This window comes from Lutjanus erythropterus, chromosome 16 (assembly GCF_056507025.1).
Source record: "Lutjanus erythropterus isolate fLutEry1 chromosome 16, fLutEry1.hap2, whole genome shotgun sequence".
NCBI classification, from domain to species: Eukaryota; Metazoa; Chordata; class Actinopteri; order Lutjaniformes; family Lutjanidae; genus Lutjanus; species Lutjanus erythropterus.
Window position 1 is genome coordinate 27,195,526 of NC_139332.1, and position 20,270 is coordinate 27,215,795.

The 20,270-nt window shown below is 40.2% G+C and overlaps 1 protein-coding gene across 1 annotated transcript in view; it reads right to left on the minus strand.

Annotated features, from left to right (window-relative positions):
• myo1g (myosin IG) overlaps positions 1 to 20,270 on the minus strand; it is a 66,326-nt gene that overhangs the window by 28,804 nt on the left and 17,252 nt on the right. Inside the window, exons 12-19 of the mRNA XM_084738815.1 lie at positions 19,812 to 19,882; positions 13,777 to 13,851; positions 12,388 to 12,520; positions 8,905 to 9,071; positions 7,241 to 7,448; positions 6,427 to 6,650; positions 4,768 to 4,912; positions 581 to 685 (exon numbers count right to left, since the gene is read on the minus strand). Of these exons, the coding sequence (XP_084594941.1) occupies positions 581 to 685; positions 4,768 to 4,912; positions 6,427 to 6,650; positions 7,241 to 7,448; positions 8,905 to 9,071; positions 12,388 to 12,520; positions 13,777 to 13,851; positions 19,812 to 19,882 (1,128 nt within the window). The remainder of the gene's footprint in view (positions 1 to 580; positions 686 to 4,767; positions 4,913 to 6,426; positions 6,651 to 7,240; positions 7,449 to 8,904; positions 9,072 to 12,387; positions 12,521 to 13,776; positions 13,852 to 19,811; positions 19,883 to 20,270) is intronic.

The following is a 20,270-nucleotide window of genomic DNA, read 5'->3' on the forward strand; positions in this document are numbered from 1 at the left end:
TAAAGTTTATAAATCTGAACATTAAATATCTTGTATTTGTACTGTATTCAACTGAATATAAGTCAAAAAATATTTGCAAATCATTGCATACTGTTTTTATTTACACAATGTCCTGACTGTTTTGGAATTGGGGTTTAATTTCACTCTATCAAAGCCCACATATCTTAAAAATACTAAAGTCGGATTTAGTGGAAGCCCTCGCTCTACAATCCCTGATAAGAAAAATATGGCCACTAATATCCACAGGGAGATGATAAGGGCAAGTTCAGAAGGAGGTTAAATAATAATCCTCTTAAAGGTTAAAAAATTGTAGGAGTGAAATCATAGTTTAATTCTTTTCTTGATTATTTTTTATCTCATGCCTTTATATTCCTGTCTGAGACGGCTGTGTTCACCGTTGGAACATGAAATCTTGAAAGACGAGCTGACACAAAGTAGAGAAAAGTGCGAGGGGGTGGAACAGAGAACACAGCAAGTGAGAAAAACATCCCAAAGCTAAAAAGGAGGCAACAAAAGAAAGAAACTCCTTGTACAAAACAGACATTTTCATTTCGCCGTGTTCTTTTCCCATGTACTGTACCTTCCTACAGAAGCCAGAGAAGAGGACCTGACTGTACTCGTCTTTGTTCCTCAGCTCCTTGGTAACACGGATGAAGCCAGTGCTGGTGTGAGGGCAGTCTCGCACCTGCAGAAATGAAAGGCCAGTGTTACTGCAAGAAGTCGGCTGATGCCCCCAGCTACAGTGCAGCACAGAGATGGTAAAGGAATGTATCTCGTTGTTACTCGTAAAACTCTGGGTGACCTCCCTCAGCCTCTTTCAAGCCTTTTTATCGCTTTAATTCCATAAGCAGCAGATCAAAGCTCGGGGCCTCGAGCTGCTGTTACCAGACACGGTGTTTGACGTGCCGTTACAGAGGGAGCAGGGAGACTGATACAGGAGCTAAACCGCCTGATGAGAAATACAGTCGGGGGTCGCTAAGAAGGAAATTTAAACCCGTGTCGTAGTCTCCCTCCTATAGAGAGGAGACTTCATAATATCTTTTATGTCACTATTCCTCCTAAGAACTGTTTTCCATCCTAAATATGTACTGGGGAAAAGGTCCATAATTTAAAGATGTATTTATGCTGAATATGCCAAAGCATGTGGCCAAAAGTATGTGGACACACCTCTGGCCCCCTGAGAAAGGCTTGTATGCTGAAACCAAGGAAAATTGAAAAAGCAGGAACAGTCGTTACTTTACTATAGAACATCCTCTGCTCTGCTTGGTGCCAGACTTGAGGACAGAGGAAAAAGCACACTTCAGAGAATAAAGCACTGCCTGATTTTTAGAAATGTGCACATTAATTTTTTTGCTGTTAGTCTTCAAACAGCATGACTGATATCACATCTCCCATAAGATTCAACAGAATATTGATGTAATGACCCTCCCTTCTTTTTGTACTCCTTTTTTTTTTTACGTTGGCTGAAACATGCCAGAGTTTGTTTTAAGGTCCAACATGACAATGCTGTGACAATAAAGGCAATTTAATTGTTTTAAGGGAAAGTGCCTTGGAGTTTTTGTGTTTTTCTTACTTGGACATCTCTGTCTGGTTTTCATGGTTTGAGCTAGAGCCTCTGGTACCAGTGAGGGTAAATCCAGTATACAACTAGAAGAGTGCACTAAGTAGAGTGCAGATCTCTGCCAGGTAACAGATGAAGCACCTACTGCAACGGCAGTTGTGCCCAGTGCAACCAGCAGAGATGTGCAAAGTTCTGTGTACTATAGCATAGTGTAAATTTTTTTATCTAGACGTAAGCAAAGCTTGCAGTTAAATGGTGTTAATAGTTGTGGTAGTAGTTTAAGATAAATGTTTTGGCATGATTAGATTGTCCCCAGTAGCTGATCTTAATTGCAATAAGTAAGCAGCATCATTTACCATTTCTCATGTTTATAACAAACCAAATTTCAGGAATATCAGTCTGTCAGTCACAAGTCTGCATCTCTTATTTGTTTACTAGTGGACCTTGAACACTCACAGAAGCGCATAGCAGTGACGTACAGCAGTGGCCAATGAGGTACAGTCAGTATGGCAGGGATTTATTCATCTGGCATCGCGTCTAACTTTAGTGCATCATAACATATTAGATATGGTATTAATCTTTTACTGCATCTATCATTTTCTGACAATACAAAGGGTCAAAAAAACAGCTGCTCCTTTTCTAATGGAGCAGCTGTAAATAGATGTAAATAAAGAAAATAAGTTGCATGTGAGGTCAAATTCAAAGGAGGAGTAGCTGTTTTGATTAATTATGAAGTTAGATGTTTTGCAAACAAAATGTTCTGATGAACTCACACACCAGCAACATGCCCCTTTTGATTTCCAAGATGAGCCTGAAATCTAAATAATGAAGTAAACTTGTAGAATCTTGTGATGTTGCTGAAGGTTTCTGAGAATACGTGACATACACTAATTGGTCTAATGGTCGATCTAAAGCAATGTCAGGCACATACAAGTCACGATCCAGGCCGACTGCATGCCGCATTACATGCACTTATCTATGGGTCTTTGTGGAATTAACAACAATCACGTGAAGCCGGAGCCCTGAAGGAGGGCAGCGAGTCACAGGCCGTCTGACAAACTAACGAGGGGAGTGATTCAGATCTCTGCAACAGTCATGCTCACGCTCCCTGAAGGCGTCTTTAAAGCCTCAGGCCACCAAACACCCTCAGATTAGCCAGTAAATGAGCCGACTGTGGGATTCATTAAGGAAGGGCTGTGTTCACAGGCACCATCCTCCTTGAGTCATGCTGTTTACTGCGAGGCTCGTCACATGCACCATACATTCACAACAACAGATGATTTTCTGTGATCCTATACACTGCTGGTCATTCAAGTCTTATTTACTGTGAAAACCGATGGATTTTCCCATTTATTATCTTAAAAGTAATAAGCATGTTGTGCGCAGTGTCACACTGAGCTGTTAATGTAAATGAGGTCATCTTGTGTTGAAGATTTCTTAGAAAATGCTTCAGGAAACAGGAAGTGAGGAGAAAGCACAAAACTTCTGTTGATTTTGCAGCAGATTTCAGTTGAGTGAAAGCTATTAAAAAACTTAAGTTTGCTCTACACAGCGGATTTATATCATTGTCTATTTCTCACAAGATTTTCACCAGTTTTTGCAGAGTCCGATTCAGTACCAGTAAATTCACTTCTTTAATCTTTTTGACAAAAAATGTTGCCACACAAATTCCCAAAGCAGTTAGTAAATGTATTAAAAGAGTAAAAAGCTGCTTTCCTTCAATAGCACACTTAAATATACTTTGCTGTGTGTAGGATTTAGTGCCATTTAGCAGTGAGTTTGCAGAGGTGAGCTTGAGTAGATTGTAACCAACTGAGCACCACTAGTCTCACTTGTTGGGGTAAAATATTTGAAACTCATTGTTCGCATATTGGATTTTTTTCTGTATCCAGCAGCCTTATTCATCAACCAACTCAAATGAAGCTCAGGTCAATCAGGAAGACTAACTTTATGCTTCATTCATTCACAATCTTCTATCTCTCTCTCACTCCTTCCACTTAATCAGCTGATTATGAGCGTTCCCTTTTTACAGCTTTTTGCTGTGATCACCATCAGCCAATCATACTGCTGCTGCAAACTTTAAATCTTCTCTGCTGCTGTCAGCTGTCAGTTTAGACAACTGTTGTGGGCCTCCTAAAGCCTATTCACCTCCAGTGGGCCCTATCCAGAGTCGACTACACGACAAATCTAATGGGGGGACTTAGGGTAACCACAGGAGGAAACAAACTACTGTTTCAAGAACTCAGTCTTCCACTCAGACATGCACTGTCAGGTTAAGTCCGTCTCAAACGCCAGCTAAACCAACTGGGACTTTCTTTTGTGTACGTCTGTGTTCCAAAAATACTTTTCGCAGGGTGGAGAATGAGTTCTCACACACTGCTGTGGAGGCTCCACGTGTTATGGCTTTCACATTCAATACGATACATACAAACTGATTAATAAAACACAAAGTTTGGTGCCAAAGGCTTGCCGTGTTTGTGTTGGAGGGGAGCACAACAACTCATTTTGGGGGGCAAGGGGTGCACTTCTGAAGCCCACTCCTCATAGTGTCCGGATTTTAAGCATCATCTTCATCTCATCACCACCACCACTAGTCTCCTCATAGTTGGATTTCCTTCATCACCCTCTTAAAAATAGTTTCTATGCATAATATATACCACGGTGGGATCTAATCACCAAAGACTATTCACATTGTCAAATTAAAATATTTTTTCATTTAGAACAAAGTCTCTCCTGATTGAAATGACATAAGTATGGCATGTTGGTGACAACGTGTGTCAATATTGAAGAGATCTTCACCTCTGTCCCTGTCTCAGGTGCAAAAAAATAGCCGGACAGCAAAAATTTTATCTGCAACAATTTTGATAATTGTTATCACTGATAATTTCACTGGTTCCAGATCCTGAAATGTGATTATTTTCTGTTCCTCTCTGTTCCTCATAACTTAAATAGCTTCTGGTTTTGGACTGTTGCACAGATTTTTAAATTATTTTTTGAGTATGAGTGCTGCTTTAGAAAACTGCAATTCACATTTATTACTATTACCTTACATTTTAAACACCAAACTTCAATAGATTAATAAAGAAAATAAGTGCAACATTAATCGATAATGAAAATTGAACATGATATGTGGTTGATTATTGATGAAAGTTAAGTCTGCCCACATGCCAGTTCATTTTTCCTTTGTGTTGATGTGTGTTTCTTACATTGGCCAGGTAGTCCCTCTCCCAGGCTCTGCTGACTCCCCAGTCTTTCCTCTCTCCACTCAGAGCAGTCAGAGCTGCCACTTTGGCCCGAACCTCCAGCATGTCAGATGGAGGGATGTTCTTCACGATCTGCCTCGCCCACCACCTGACAACAAAAGATGAGAACAAGGCAGCATGTCACGTGGGTGGAGTAACACATCAAAGGTGCAGAAAAAAAACAACACAGTAGGAGGGACAGCTTCAGGATTAGTTCTGTGAAGGATAAAAATAAACTTTTATCTGCAGTAACAAAATGCATGATTGATCCAAAACTCCCTCACTCTGTCCCGATAACTCACATTATTCTGCAGTTGATGAAAGACTATTTAAAATAATAATTTGTTTTTAATAAAAATCAGTGTTTTATAGTTAGAAGAGAAGACTCCCTCGGCCTCAGCCTCAGACAACTTTCTCCAGTCCTGTTTCCTGTACTTACACATGCTATATGGTGGCTCATCTAAGTAATGTTAGCAAAACACAAGCTGACTAACAAGCTAATCTACATCAAACATTACCTAGCTAGCTTGCTAATTTTAACCATCAGATGTAACTAGCTGGCTAACAAATGATACTAATGATACTTGATTGTACTTGCTGCATGTGTCAATAACTATATACAATGAACATTATTTTATCAGCTAACTTGAGCTGGTGTGATTTTGCTAAACATGAAATACTGTGCAAGCTTAAAAAACACGACTTTTCTACCATCTTAGAATGTAGATCAAAAAACTCAACTGACACGCTAATGGTAATAAGCATGAAGTTTCACTGTCCTCAAACTGAAATATGAATAGTTAAATGAAATAGTTAACAAAAAAATAATGCACGTTTGAAGAAATGCAGTATACTTAATCTTAGACATATGACAGAAGAAAGGAGCAGAAAAGTAGTGTAATGTTAGACATATGATGTATGCATTTTATTTGCATGACACTTTAACTTGACTAAATCTACTGTAGATTAGTTGACAAAAAACTGACTCAACGACTACTCCCAAATAGTAGTTGACTAGTCACAGGAGATATAACAATTTTTTTTTCACCCAATAATAACAAGCAATTTTCATCAAAAAAGTGTCAGATACAACCTGTAAAGGATTAACTTACGTAGGTGGACCCAAACTGGAGCTAGGTAAAATAGCAGAATCCTCAATTGGATGTTTACAAGTGAGCTGCGATCTGAATGGACTAAACCTCCAAAAAGGTTTGTCTGAGTTGGAAACAGTTTGACTGCACAACACGGCTGCTTTCTTGAAGGGTTAGCAAGTTTTTCCTTCTCTAAATAACATAAATTCTTTTTTATCTAACAGCTGACCACAGCTGAATAATTAGTCTGCAGTGATGCACAGTACTGACTAGTATGTCTGTAACCAGATGACTACAAAATGACTAAAGCTAATGACATTTCAGTCAAAAGATTATGACTAAAACTAGATTAAATTTGCTGTCAAAATTAACACCATATTTATGATAAACATAATTTAATTTGCTTATTCAAAACAGATTTACTCTTTATTAAACTGATTAATCGCTATCTGGTGACAGTTAAAGACTAAATATTGACATATTTTAGATTGTTATTTTTATGATGTTTGAGTTTCATTGTGACAGCTCTGACCTGCGATGCAGCATGACTGTGATGTTGTGAAACTGGGACAGCGCTGCAGGCGGGGTCGGCCACTCCACACTCTTTCCATAGTCGGCCGTGGTCCGCACATTAGCAAACCTCCTCTCCACCTCCCAGAAGTGGGCCTTCACCTTGTAGCGCTTATAGCAACCCATAATGGCGTAGATGGCCCTCATCCGCCGGCACCTCATACGAGCTAAAGCCCCACGCCACACCTGTGAATTTGAGGAAAAGAGAAACATTAGAGGCAGGAAGCAAGAGAGGAGAAACGAGAGAGTCCCAGAGAGTTGGAGACAAACTTGTGCTCCAGTTAAAGATCCAGACTTCTCTGCAGAGTCATCAAAGTAGGTCAGGAGAAAGAGAAAGGAGAAGTGTATTTCATTGAGGTAATTGACTTTAATGTTAACTGTGCTCTGGATCTCATTAATTATCCCAATTATTGTTACAGGAAATTAAGATTCAAGCTGGCAGATGAATTTCAGTCAAACATAACCAGAAGCCACATATTCATGAGGCTGAGGCAAACGGCAGTCTCCCCTTTGAAAGCCAGAGGCCTGCGTTTGAAACAGGAGAAGATAACGCTGCAGCTGATTAACTGTAATCACATGATCCGAGCTGCCTGTGACATTAAATCAGATCTATGTGTCAATTAGATCAATTCATCCCCATCAGAATACAAGCACGCCATTAGAAACAGCTGTAGAGATTTTTCATTTTAAAATTCAAATCATGTTGAGGCTGTGAAAAAAAAAAATAATGATGACAACACTGATGTCAAATAATGGATTAAACTATTACTGCTGACCTTCTGCAGGAAGAGCACCAGGATGGGGATGAGGGCAGCTCTCTCCTGTTCCAGAGTGTAGAGAGATCGCGGAGTTCGGACGAACAGCTTGGTGTGTCCGTAAGCCACATCGTCCTGGAAACCGTGCTGAGTGACAATCGTCTCCACGGCCTCTCTGTCTGAGGCCATCAGGTGGTGCGGCCAGGTGTACTCACAGGTCATTTTATACCTGCACAACATTCAGGAGGAGCAAGAGGAAATCATGGGTTATGTAGCAAGAGTGCTGTCAGTATCTCTGGCTGTGTGTACAAAAGAGGAACCACTGCTATTGTGACTGTGACTGAGAAGCTTCTTAATTTACGTGCAAAAGTCTTTTTAACCAGTGGTTTTATTTAAAGGGGCAGCCCATCAATTTTACATGTTAAAGGCAGAACAAGTAGGACTTTCTGAAAAAACAAAATCTATAGACTCATCCAGGGCAGAAAATTCACAGTGCCACAATGAAGGCCACTGTGCCCCCTCAATTTGCCCTTACGCCCCTCAAAAATTATATGCCCTGCAGACACAGTGGCTTTGAGGACCTGCCTGCACTCCTCAAGCTGATTTTGTTGTTTTCTCCTCTGCCCCCTTACCATCAATACGTTTTTTAGAAACCTTCTTTCTTCATCTTTTGTTGAGATGCTGACATCAACTGAAATGCTGCACATATAACCAGTGGTGGGTCAAATTTTAACTCTGGTTTGAACTGCTGGACAAGCAGGCTGCGATGAAGAGTCACAGCAGAGACAGCGCACTCAGGATGAGTGCAATAAACAGAGCGTGTGAATATGGACAGAGGTGTCAAGGTTAACTTCATTTTTACTGTGAACCTAAAATAATTGTCTTGTTTGATGGTCTTGCTACCCTGGAATTTGGAATTTTTGCCCTAAAAACTAGACTCATCTAAAAATAATCCCTCTCAATAATCCCTCTCGATCATCACTTTGACCCACTAGACGCATGTAATGGTGCATGTATGAGACCCTGTCATCTGCTTGTATTCTATTTTCCTATGTTTGGGATGTTTCTGGGGGCCAACCTTTGGGCAGTGGGTGTATCTCACCCCAAGTAAAAAACAGTGCACAGGGTGTGAGGGTGGGACTCTATAAAGGCATAGCTACCAGGTGCCAGATCATAAGCACACATCCAAGAGGAAGCTAAAAAAAATGGCAGACACAGCGCCAAAGAAATGCAATTATATTATTTAAATTCATTATTTTTAATTAGATTAAGTATTATCAACCATCAATGAGGATAGCTTCAGTGTCAAAAGGAAAAAGAAAAGTAGCCTGGTTCTATGTGATTTGTCATTTTGTTTTATCACTCAAAGAGAAGCGTATAGTTTGTACTTCCTTTCCTCTCTGCCTTTTTAAGCTAAATGAAAAGATTGCATGGAACATTTTTCTCCACTAAATGTAACATGGAAACTTCAACTACTTTTAAGTAAGTAAAGATTTCACCATAGTAGCAACTTCTGACATACTTGGGATAGTTTGGTACATGTTTACACTCTGGGTGTTACACTGAGTGGCAGAAGTAGAGCAAAAAGACAAGACTTTTTCTCAACTTCCTCACAGAGGAGATTACCAAAGGAGGAGCTGAAACACTAAAGAAGTTTTGCTTCCTAGAACATGTTGTTGTCTTACCGCTGCAGGAAGCGATCGTAGGGCTGCCTGTAGGCGAAGCCGGCCCTCCGCACCATCACATTCTCGATCAGGCCGAGGTAGGCCACCTGGTGCTGGCAGCGAGCGTCATCAAACAGCACCGGAGATTTCATCTCGTTGGGCTTTATGCATCGCACATAGTAAGGCTCCTGAAAGACAAGACAGAGGAGAAGCAGGTAACTCCACAGATGACTTTCAGAGATCACAGAGATTGTCTTTCAACCGGACAATAATAAATGTCTGTTTGTATTTACTGTAAAATATTTTACTGGACATCTAAGCAGAATCAAAGTTTTTAGTATCAATCAATTTACAGAGAGATATACACAGGGAATGTAACAATATATTGAATACTGTGATATTGCAATTAAAATGTAAACTGAGTTTTTGGTATCGTTGCAAACCGAATATACAGCATACTAGCTAACGCTCAAGATTTTCCTAGGAGACTCCAGTTTTTCTTTGCCCTCTTCCTGTCTCCCTCTGTCTCTCTCCCTTAAGGACAAATTTTCAGATCTTTTTTTTTTTTTTCACTGAAAGTTTTCATAGAAAGGGCCCCATTTTTCTAAGAGCAGTCCTAATTAATGTACCCTTAGAAAACATTTGAAAATATTTTCTGTGTTAAGTGTAATCAAATTTGAAACTGGAGCACTAGGGGAAACTGTGGGTCCATTGTGTTTTCCAGCGTATAACTGTCTTTTATGTGTCATCTGCAGAGTTTTTTTCATTATTTTCATTCCTTAAAAGTCAACTGAGTGCAAAAACAAAATCTAAACCACTCAAATTCTTTCAAGGGAAGGGCCCCTTGCATTGGTTTTGTAATCCTTCCTATTTTTGAGGGCTCAAGTTTAGTAAGTATGATATACAGTAATACTGCCAATAAAGATGCATTAGCACTGACACAATGTTGTGTGCTTCCAACTGATTCAGTGTTTGTATGATTGAGTCAATATTTTTTCATAACAGTCTTGTTTTATCACCTGCACAAACTTGTATTTGTCTTTGATTTTTGCATGTTTTTCATCGTTGTTTTCAGCACTGCTGTGTTCATCACTGTGCAAGTAAATAAACCACACTCAGCTTGTAAACTATGACACAGCCACAGCCGAGCTGGCAAACTGAGTTCACTGACCTTAATCAGAATATTTCAACAAACGCTACAGTGAGCAGCTGAGCCTCATAACGCAGCCAGCATATCGACTTATTAACAGCACATTTAACTGTACGTTTCAACTTCAAAGGTGATAAAAAGCCCCTAGTGTGGTGTTATGGCTGGACGCCTGCACCTTTACAGGGACCTCTGAGGGACACAATGTCCTGTCACAGAACAGAGGCTGCTCTGTTTTCACTGTCTCTCACTCTCCGTCCATGAAAGATGAACAAGGCAGAATGAAGTGAGCACTTTCTGCGCGCTCTCCGACACTGTCGTCCATCACATCAATGATGCATGTGCATGTGTGCCCCCAGTTTCAACTTGAGCAGAGATTTAAGAAAGGAGTCAGTTAAGGGGAGCTGGGAGCAAATGAGGAAGGCAGACTGGGCACAGGTGCGTCAGTACAGCAGTTGAAGAAAACATACGCTCTCTCAACGTGACCTGAAGGAAAAAAAACATCTGCCAAGGGAGTTTCCTTTCATTTTACCTCAGCCACACCGAGACGAGATGTTACATCGGCCCGACAGCAGGCCATCCCAAAATAACAGCAGGAAATGTCAGACTTCAGTCAGTGAGATGAGGCCAGGAGAGGTGAGCAGCACATTTTGCGGTTGACCACCACCTCTCCAACACTACCCTCCCAACTCCACACGCAGTCAGACAGGAAGACGACAAGCACCCTTCAAAAACTGTTACTCTGTGACACCAAAAAGAGCACATTTCTATGCATATATGTTGGACGGCTGCGTTCTCCTTCTCTCTCCATGTTTTGTCATTCAGGAGGATGAACCCGCCTCCTGATAGAGACATCGCACAGACACATTGGCAGCCTCAGAATAGCCTGTGAGTCATTCAGGCTTTACAGGGACCAGAGCAGCCCAAACTGGTGCCGCATCCGCCTGTCCTGATGGTGACAGCAGTATAAACTTGGGGAAAAAATCTATGTTGGCACTAAACACCAACTCCGACATGAAAATATGATCACATAATCAAGCCTCCACTGATTTTCATTTGACGTCAATTCTGCCCTACAAATACAGAAAACTACATATTCAGTCAAATCTGACTGTAACATTCAGACATCTGTCTTACCATATTATCTTTTTTATCTTTCAACAATCATATCGTCATTTATTGTTTTTTAATTTTTTTTGTATTGTTATTGTCGATTTTCTATTCATGCTTCTTGCCTTGCAGTGACTTACTTTCATCTTTTTTTAATCTTTTATTCTGATACAAAAATATTATGCTGTATAAATTCAAAACTAGCACAAACTACAAAACAGAGCTTAAAATCAAACCAAACCACAGTAACAGCTAAAGCAAAACAGCTATATCAAGTGTAAGCAAGCTGGTAAGATTGCCATGGCTGACCTAAAACTCATATAAAATGATTTTTTTTTCCCTAGCTCTTTTCTGTAATCAAATATATCCCCTTTGATGAATTCTTGATAACTTTGTCACATAACAAAATGAGACAGTAGCTAAAGCCAGTTACGACAGACAAAAAAACACGGCTAAACTCTGACTAGCTATCTAGCTAGGTAAACCAAAGAAGCTACATCAAATTTTAGCTAGCTCAGCTTAGCTGAGACAGATCTATCTTTAGCTAAAGATAAAACTAAATTTAAGTTTTCTACGATTTGAAAACCTGCCTTTTGATGAAATGATTTTCAGTTTAGTTACAGAACTTATTTTACTTAACTACTTGAGGCATGAGATGTAGAAGAAAAAAAGCTGAATTCATTACATTAACAAACATAGCAGTAGCTAACTGTGGAGCTAACTGTGGAGCTAACTAGAGCGCTACCCTATATTAAATATTACTAAGCGGGTGACACAGCTATCTACCGGAAGTTACAGCTAAATTCAGTTTTCTTTAATTTGAAAATATAACCTATATTTTGATGAAACAAGATCTTGGCAATTCAGAGACAGTAGTTCAACACAACAAAATAAGGCGTCAGACTCTTGTGAAGCTAACTAACTTAGCAAAACACAGTAACCGCGATCTCAAATAGCATGGTCAAGCTACCTTTAAATCACATATAACAAAGCATTAATTTGATAGTCTAAATACAGAGTGTATCTCCAATCTCCAGCCGAAAACAGTACAAAATGAAGGTTTTACAATCTTTATATTGGTTACACAGTTGTCAAATAAATAGAAAAACCTAGGCTGCTTGTCTTCAATTTATACTTACCAGAAAAGTAGGCCTCTTTAATAAGCCTAAAAACTATGCCATTCACAGCTTCCCCCTGGGGTTAAAGGGGAAGGAACAGGAAGTCAACCTTAAACTGAAACCACTGACCTTGCAGGCCAGTTTATCCACCAAGGCCACAATGGAGTTCTTGAAGAGAGTGGCGGCGGTCAGAGGTCGCTTGGTGACTTCTGTGATGCTCAGATGACCATCTGGCCACATCTCCTTCAGGACTGGGTTGGCACTACAAGAGAGAGGAATGATCAAGAAAAGGGGGCAAAGAGCAAAGAAAGGGCATCATTAACTGGGCTTAAAGAGGATCGGTGTGCAATCAGGGTGAAGAAAATAACTCATTTGTCACTCATTTTTGAGAACTGGGACAAAAACATACTTTTGGGGGTATGATTTTACTCAAATTATGCTAGAAAAATACATTTAAAAGATCAAACTCTTGCCTATTTTAAATCTTGTAGCAGGCCAACCTCCTAGTGATTAAGGTGTTTATTAAATTTGACAGTTGACAAAATGTCAGAAGGAAGTGAGACAGGGGGTCCTCAGGGTATAGAACCATTTTATGCCTGATTAAATCATGTTTTTGTAAAAATCTGATGGAGTTGACAGAAATCTATTCTAACTGTCTTAGCAGAATTCAGTAACTAAATGTGGATCTAACAAGAGAGCTATATCGCATGTTAGCTAGCTGGTGAGACAGCCATCTAGCTTTGGTTTAAGATAAAACTAATTTTAAGTTCTGTAAGTTGAAAATCAGCATTTTGAAGACATGATTTTCAATTTGGTTACAGTAGAGAGTATAAGATGATACAAGAACTGCTGCTGCTAAAGTTAACTAATTTAGCAGAATAACTAAGTGGCGCTAACTAGAGAGCTACATGTTAGCTAGCTAGTCAGACAGCTATCTAGTTTTCGTAATTTGAACATCTTTATATTGATGAAACAACATCTTGGCAATTCAGTTACTTCACTTAACTTAATGAGGCATTCGACTCCTGTGAAGCTAACTAGCTTAGTAGAACACAGTAACTGCAGAGACGCAACATATAAACCTAGATAGGGCATTGCCACTCAGGCTTGCCTCCAATTCCTCCCCAGGCCACTGATAGTATCGTGGCACTTAAGGCGAAAAATTCATCAAACTGCAAACAAGCTCAGTTATGACTCTTGCTGTGATTAATTTTTTTGATCCATGGAGGTTAATATTTATAAACTTTCCTCAAGTTGAGAAAAGTCATTAAAAAATCTGTGATTTTTAAATTGTTTGAAACAGTGAATTCTTGTCTGGGACAAGGGTGCTTTTGGCACAGAGCAATTTTAGAAATTAACAAAAAATTCACCAAAAAAAATGTAATTAGAGTGTTGGTATTAAGAATTTTAAAAGACTTTTTGCTAGGACATGATTTGTCCCAATTTTTCAAGAATGAGTGTTAAACACTTAACCCAATTATTGAACTGTTGACTGGCAGTGAAGAGTGTGTTTGGCACCTGTTGTACATGAGACGCTTGAAATCCTGGTACAGCATGTCCTTGTTTTTGTCCAAAAACCCCTCGACAGAATATCTGCAATGAATGTAGAGAGAGAAAATGAGAGTAATCAAGAGTAATTGACCAAAAGTAGTTCAAGAGAAGGAGGGAGGTCCCACTGAAGAGCTGTAAGAGTGAAGTGGTGTGTCAGGAAAAGAGTCAACATGTTAAAATCACAATGAAGTCAGACAGAAAGTAACAGTTCCAACAGCCACTAAAGGGGTCACTATCATTACCCGTTAACAGACTCCAGTCCCTGTTCCAAATGATTCACAGTCCTCAGGCTGGAGGATTAGAACAACAGTCATGCCGCTTAGACGATTTACAAATTAGGAACATGGTCAAATTCTCCCCATGGCTCACATTTTATAGAGGAAAAAAAAACAAAAACAGAACTGTCTACAAACTAATCTGTCTGCTTTTTTTTCAAACTGCTCAGTTGGTTTTTGGTGAAGCATCAGTGGGAGGTCACGGGCACACTGTAAGGCACAGTTACATAAGCCGTCCAGCTCCGGGGTAAGAGCCTGCTGTAGTGTAAGTGTTGCCTCAAATAAACCTCTCCCTCTCCATTCTCACTCACTTGCATAGTTCTGCTTAAAAATGCATCCAAAAATCATACTTTGTTCTTATTACTTATTACTATCAGTTAAATGCATTTAAAATGTCAAAAGTAAAGGTACTACACCGCACCTGTGAGTGAATTGATGAGATTTTTTTGGTAAAACTGCAATATCACTTCTGCTTATTGGTCCAGTTCTTTATTGATTCCCTTATTGGTTCCAGATCAATTTTGTGGGGTGGGAAAAGCAGGTCTACACAGGGTTTCAGTAGCAATGCAACTGTTTCATTATCTAAGTTTAAACACAGTGTAGAAAGAGAGAAGAAAAAATGTCTGCATGTGACTCAGGTGTGCAAAAGCACCACTGTTTAACTGCTGTTAAATTTGGAATCCATTCCTGCTCGGTTGGGAAGAAGTAGCACTTGTGTGTACTGTGTCAAATACATGGCACTCCTGAAAGCTCATGTTGCGTAGAAAGATGTTCAGCATATTGCTGGTGTTCCTATCTTACTTTAAATGATCATTTCACAGACATTAAACTTTTTCATTAAATGAAGCCAGGCTTTGGACTGCTTCTTTCTCTCCATGACTCCTTTTTGCTGCAAGTTTCCAGCAGCGTAGATGCATGAGTTTGACATCATTGTTTTGCAATGCGTGACAGTCAGAAATTATGCTGGCACTAATGTAGCGACGCCTGCAAGCTAGTTCAGCCAGTCCACTTGAGCTGCACTGCAATCACATGTGCATGCCTCACACTGTGTAGTACATACCAAACGCACCTTCCTATCTGGCGGTCTATTTAAACTGCTAAAACCTCTCATGTCTCCCTCTGCCTGTCAATGTCATTGCTACCTTGCAACAGCGTCACTGTCTGTTCATTCAGCCCCACCATCACCCCAGCATCTACCTGCAGGCTCTGACAGGGGGTCCAAGATACATGTTCATCACTCCTCAATATCTCTTTGTAAACATCATCTGCGAGGAGTGATGAAGTCAGAGCCTAGACACCAAACTTTAATTATGTTCTGCTGCTGCAATAAACATTCTTAAACGTGAACTGTCAGACTGAAATAAAAATAACTGATAAGCTTGGAAGCAAACAATTCAGAGTGTTGGGACAACGGCAGCTTTGGCAGCTGTGCTGCTGATTAGTTGTCGACTATTAAATTAATTGCCAATTATTTTGATAATTGACTAATCAGTTATAATATTTTCCTCTTAAACGTAGTGGAAAAGAAGTATAAGAAATACTCAAGATAGTACAAGTACCTCAAAACTGTAATTAAGGACAGTACTTTAATAAATGTACTTCTTCTATATATTCTCTCTGCATCCCTCCCTCTCTAACAAACACACACAAACAAAACCACAAACACACACACAGTGTGTCACATGTTGTCTGTGTGGCCGTGTTTGTGACTGTGTCCTCGGCTGTCACATCTGGAGGCAAAGAAGCAGAGCCTGGCCATGACAGATGTGTCCCCTTGGCTCACAGGCGCTGAAAACCACCTGACCACATCCCAGGAAGCTCGCCGCAGAGAGACAGAGTGTGAAAGGAAAAGAGAGAGAGCAGTCAGGACACACAACAACAAGCCACAGCAGTCATTTACAAGGACAGGATAGGACAGGACAGGAGAGTGCTGGGAGAGGACAGACTAGAGAGGACATGCAGAGAGAGAGGCTCTCCAGAGACACAAGGATGATTTAGAGAAAAGTATATTTAAGTATGAAGGTCAAGGCTGGAGCAAGGAGAGGGCTGCATTGTACAAGGTTAGAGGGAGCATGCAGGTGACAAAGATGTGATGTTTCTTGCGATATAAAGTTATGCATAGAGGGGATATGTTCTATCTTACGGCTGCTCAAAGTGCTGCATTTGCAGGCTGGAATACTGCAGGGAATTAAAATGTGGATGGCAATGAGAGCCAGGTGAGAGTTGCAGCAGAGAAGGTGGAGAGAAGGAGGAAGCAGGATGAGGAAAGAGAAGAAGGAAGAGGAGGAGGAGGAGGGAGCGAAGTAGGTCAAAGCTTGTGACAGCGATGGTTCAGTGAGAGTGGAGAGAGGGGGAGAGGGTATATTTAGCCAGAGTAAGGATAGACTCGGATGTGACAGGGGATGATGGGGGGGCCAGTGCCACCAGGAAGCAATAGACGAGGGGTGACAGCTCAGCTGGAGCGACCCAGACGTGGCCCTGAGACGAGCTAAGGCAGGGTGACGGGGACATGCAGGGACAGGGACAGCCATCTGTCATTACCACTCCAGGTCTGTCGCACATGCTCTTATCCAGCCCGTCATGTTAACGCTGGCAGCGGTGGAAGGTAACTAAGTTAGTAAGGGTATAGTTCTGATGTTTTGAGGTGGTGTTGCATGAGGTACTAATTGATAGTCAAGCTCCCAGTTTGGAGAAACAGCAGGAGCACTAGTGTAGCAAGCTAAGCAATGTACTGCTGTGGACAGGGTCAGCAGCAAAACGTATTTCAGCCAAGAAATCTATATCACTTTAAGTGTATGCTATATTAAGAATTTTTTCTCCACTTTACCTTGTCATCAGACAGCGTTTTCCAAAGGGAAATTGTTCTTATATGAGACAAATATCACTGTCTTTAAAGCAACCAGACTCAGTTAACAAAATCAATCATTATATGTCACAAAATACATGAGTTACTGCTCTACAGCTGCTTTGACTGCTGTGTGTGTTTTAAGACTTCTATTCTTCTATATAACATTAAATTGTCACTAAATACATAGAAATTGAAGAATACATTTAAAGATATTATAGGTAATTATGAGCATTTCTGACATCATACAAACCCAACAATTAATGGATTGATCAAGAAAAGAAAATAATGAAAATATTCATTAGTTAAAACACTCTGTAAACTAGTTTCAACCGTCAAATGCTGCTTACACATTAATGCATAAGTAAAAATGTAATAATATATAATAGCATAACATTCACTGTGACATTTTTAATTTTTTACCTATGATACTTGAACTGTTATGGTTTGGGGGATTTTGTTGGTAATTTCCTGTTTTATTTTGTAGTTTTTGCCTTCCTGGTTTCTGTTGACTTGACTTCCTGCCTGTTTTCCCGCTCTTTTGATTTCTAATGAGGTTCACCTGCTCCCTTTGTGTATATTGTCAGTTTCTTCTTTCAGTTGTCAGGTTGTCTGTGTCTACTCCCCAGTGTTCCTATTTTCATTCTGGATTTTTCTTTGTGGTTTTTGGACTCTTGTTCTGATTTCTCTTTGTTGGACTGTTGAGATGAGCCAATTTTTTGTCATTTTAATTATCCTTGCCTTTCTCCAGTAAGCTCATTAAAGTTATCTTTTCATTCATTCTCTCCTGTATGTCTGCATTTTTGAGTCCATAACTGAACCTACTACATGAAGTATATTCCTGGTAAAACTAAAAGTTTCTATGCAGGACTTTTACTTATTGTGGTGTATTTAACCAGTGTGGTATTTGTACTTGAAGGACCAGTGTTTAGGATTTAGTTGCATCTACCAGTGAGATTACAGAGCGCAACCAACTCGCCTACCCCTTCCATTCCTAGTGTGTAGAACCTATGGTGATTTAAAAACCAAAAATATGTATATAGTTATTTTATCAAGAGCCAGTGTTTGGTTCTATTCTGAGCTACTGTAGAAATATGGTGGTGCACATGGCGGCCCTCATGGAGGAGGGCCCTCTGTAGATATAAAAGGCTCAGGTAACGAAAATACAATTCTTAATTTTAGATGATTATACACTAAAAAAAACACACTCATGAATATTATTCCATTTCTACCAACGTCAATCCTAAAATCCTAAATCTTGCACACTGGACCTTTAAGTAAAATATCTGAATACTCTCTCCACCATTGAGCACTGACACAGGGAGGGCAGTTGGGCAGAAAAAACACAGTGCAGTGAGCTATCTTGTGCTTTAGAGATAAATGAAATTGCCGCTGTGTTTCAGTATGTTTACATCGTGTTAGTCTGGATTTCCCCAAGTCAAAGAACCTCAATAAACCCTACTCCACTTCTCCTTTGATTACTGCTCGTGCTACATCTCACTGAGCCAAAATTGTCTCATCAGCTGGCTGCATCCCTCACTGCCCCCCTCCTCCTCCTCCTCCTCCTCCTCCTCCTCCTTTCGTGTTCCCTTGACATATTAATGTCCTTCCCCTGTCTAGATTGAGGCCAGTACACGTGAGCGGTGGGGATCTTCTGGAACCAAAGCCATGACGGGTGACTACTGGCCGGGGGCCTCATCTGGCCACTGTGAGGTTTAAATCCAGTGAACACTTCAAGGAAGTGGAGCAGTGATGGAGAAGTAAACTGAACAAAATGTTTGATCTCTACCAAACCACTAATGTGAACAAAAAATATTTTAAGAATAAAAGATAAAAAGCCCCAATATGCATAAATCCTATAAGTTCTGTGTAAGAATATCTTGTTTTAGGTCCCTGTTCTAGGGGAACCCTAAACATAACATAATAACAAGAACTGAAAACAGCCTTCCTACATGATGACACTTATGTTGTCCACTTCTTGAAGTCAGTGGGTTTTTTCAACATGTTTTTGGTTAGATGTCTGAAATAAGGTCTGTGGCAGCTGGAGAGGGACTTGATTGGCATTTACAGAAGCAAGTAGCACTCTGTGTTACACCCCCCTGCCTTGTAGCTATAGCAATTGATAGATGTAATGCTAGGAGGGAGAGCTGTACCTTAGGTGACTCTTCCTGGACTGAAAACTAAAACAGCCTCTGAGACCATCAGAAGCCAGTTTGACAACAGGGAATAGACAACAGCACTGAGGTGGCGGTCTTGCTGGGTTTAGCTCTCAGTGCCCCGGAGGCTAACCAAGCTAAAGTAAGTTTATCTAACCACTAACTGCTGGGAGCCAAACCCAGCAAGTACTTTTTAGGGGGCAACAAAAAATTATTTTTGTGATTATCTTGCTAAATAGAATGTGTCATTATCATGACACATCATTTTGAGCACAAAGCTTATTTTCTGCAATAATCTGAAATTAAATGTAAAAATCTTGTTGGCTTTTTGTGGAGGGAACCAGAGCAAAGCTAACATCTGGTTTGGCCGAGGGCAGGGTCTCTAAACATACAGACACCATCAGAGTCATAAACGTTGATTGAGAGGGATTACTTTTCATATGAATCTATATTAGGAAAATCCTGAATATTATGCCATTAACCACAATTTAGAGTAACATCTGATCAGTAAAGCTGTCACTTTGAGCACAGCATTAACAGCAACACTGGAACGCCTCTATGAATTCACCCACTGCTGCCACTGTCATAACCTGACCTCTCTTTAATAGGATTATTTGGCTTACACTTATGAACTCTGCACAACATCCTGTCACTTTTTCAGCCACAGTCTAGCCCATAACGAAGCAGATGACTGCAGCAAAGCGTGTAAATGTGTAAGCAACTCACGTGACGTCTCCAGCATAGTGGCGAATGCGGAAGTGTTTCTGAAAGTCCATGGATTTGTCTGTGGGGGTGAGCTGGAAATGAGGGGGAAAGACACTGTGAGTGCAGAGCCAACAGTGAAAAAAATAAACAGTTTTTAAATGTATATTGTAAACATTTACAGTGCACAGATGTCAGTTTTAAGAGGAGGGAATAGTGGTTAGATTTTGGAGCACCTGTTGTTTGAAAAGCATCTTATGTCTGAAACAACTCTAAAGGCAAAACAGGACAAACTCTGCTCTCTACTGACTGCAACGCAAAACTGCACCCCTGAATGAAGGACCCTTTTTCTTGCTTGTTCATTTTAAGTCAAGAAAGTACAGGGAAAAGTATTTATCTATGCTCTCATCAATTTTAAGATTTTGGCTTCTTTCAGACTAGTGGAAAGAAAATGCCCAATATACACATTTAGATGTTTTTTTC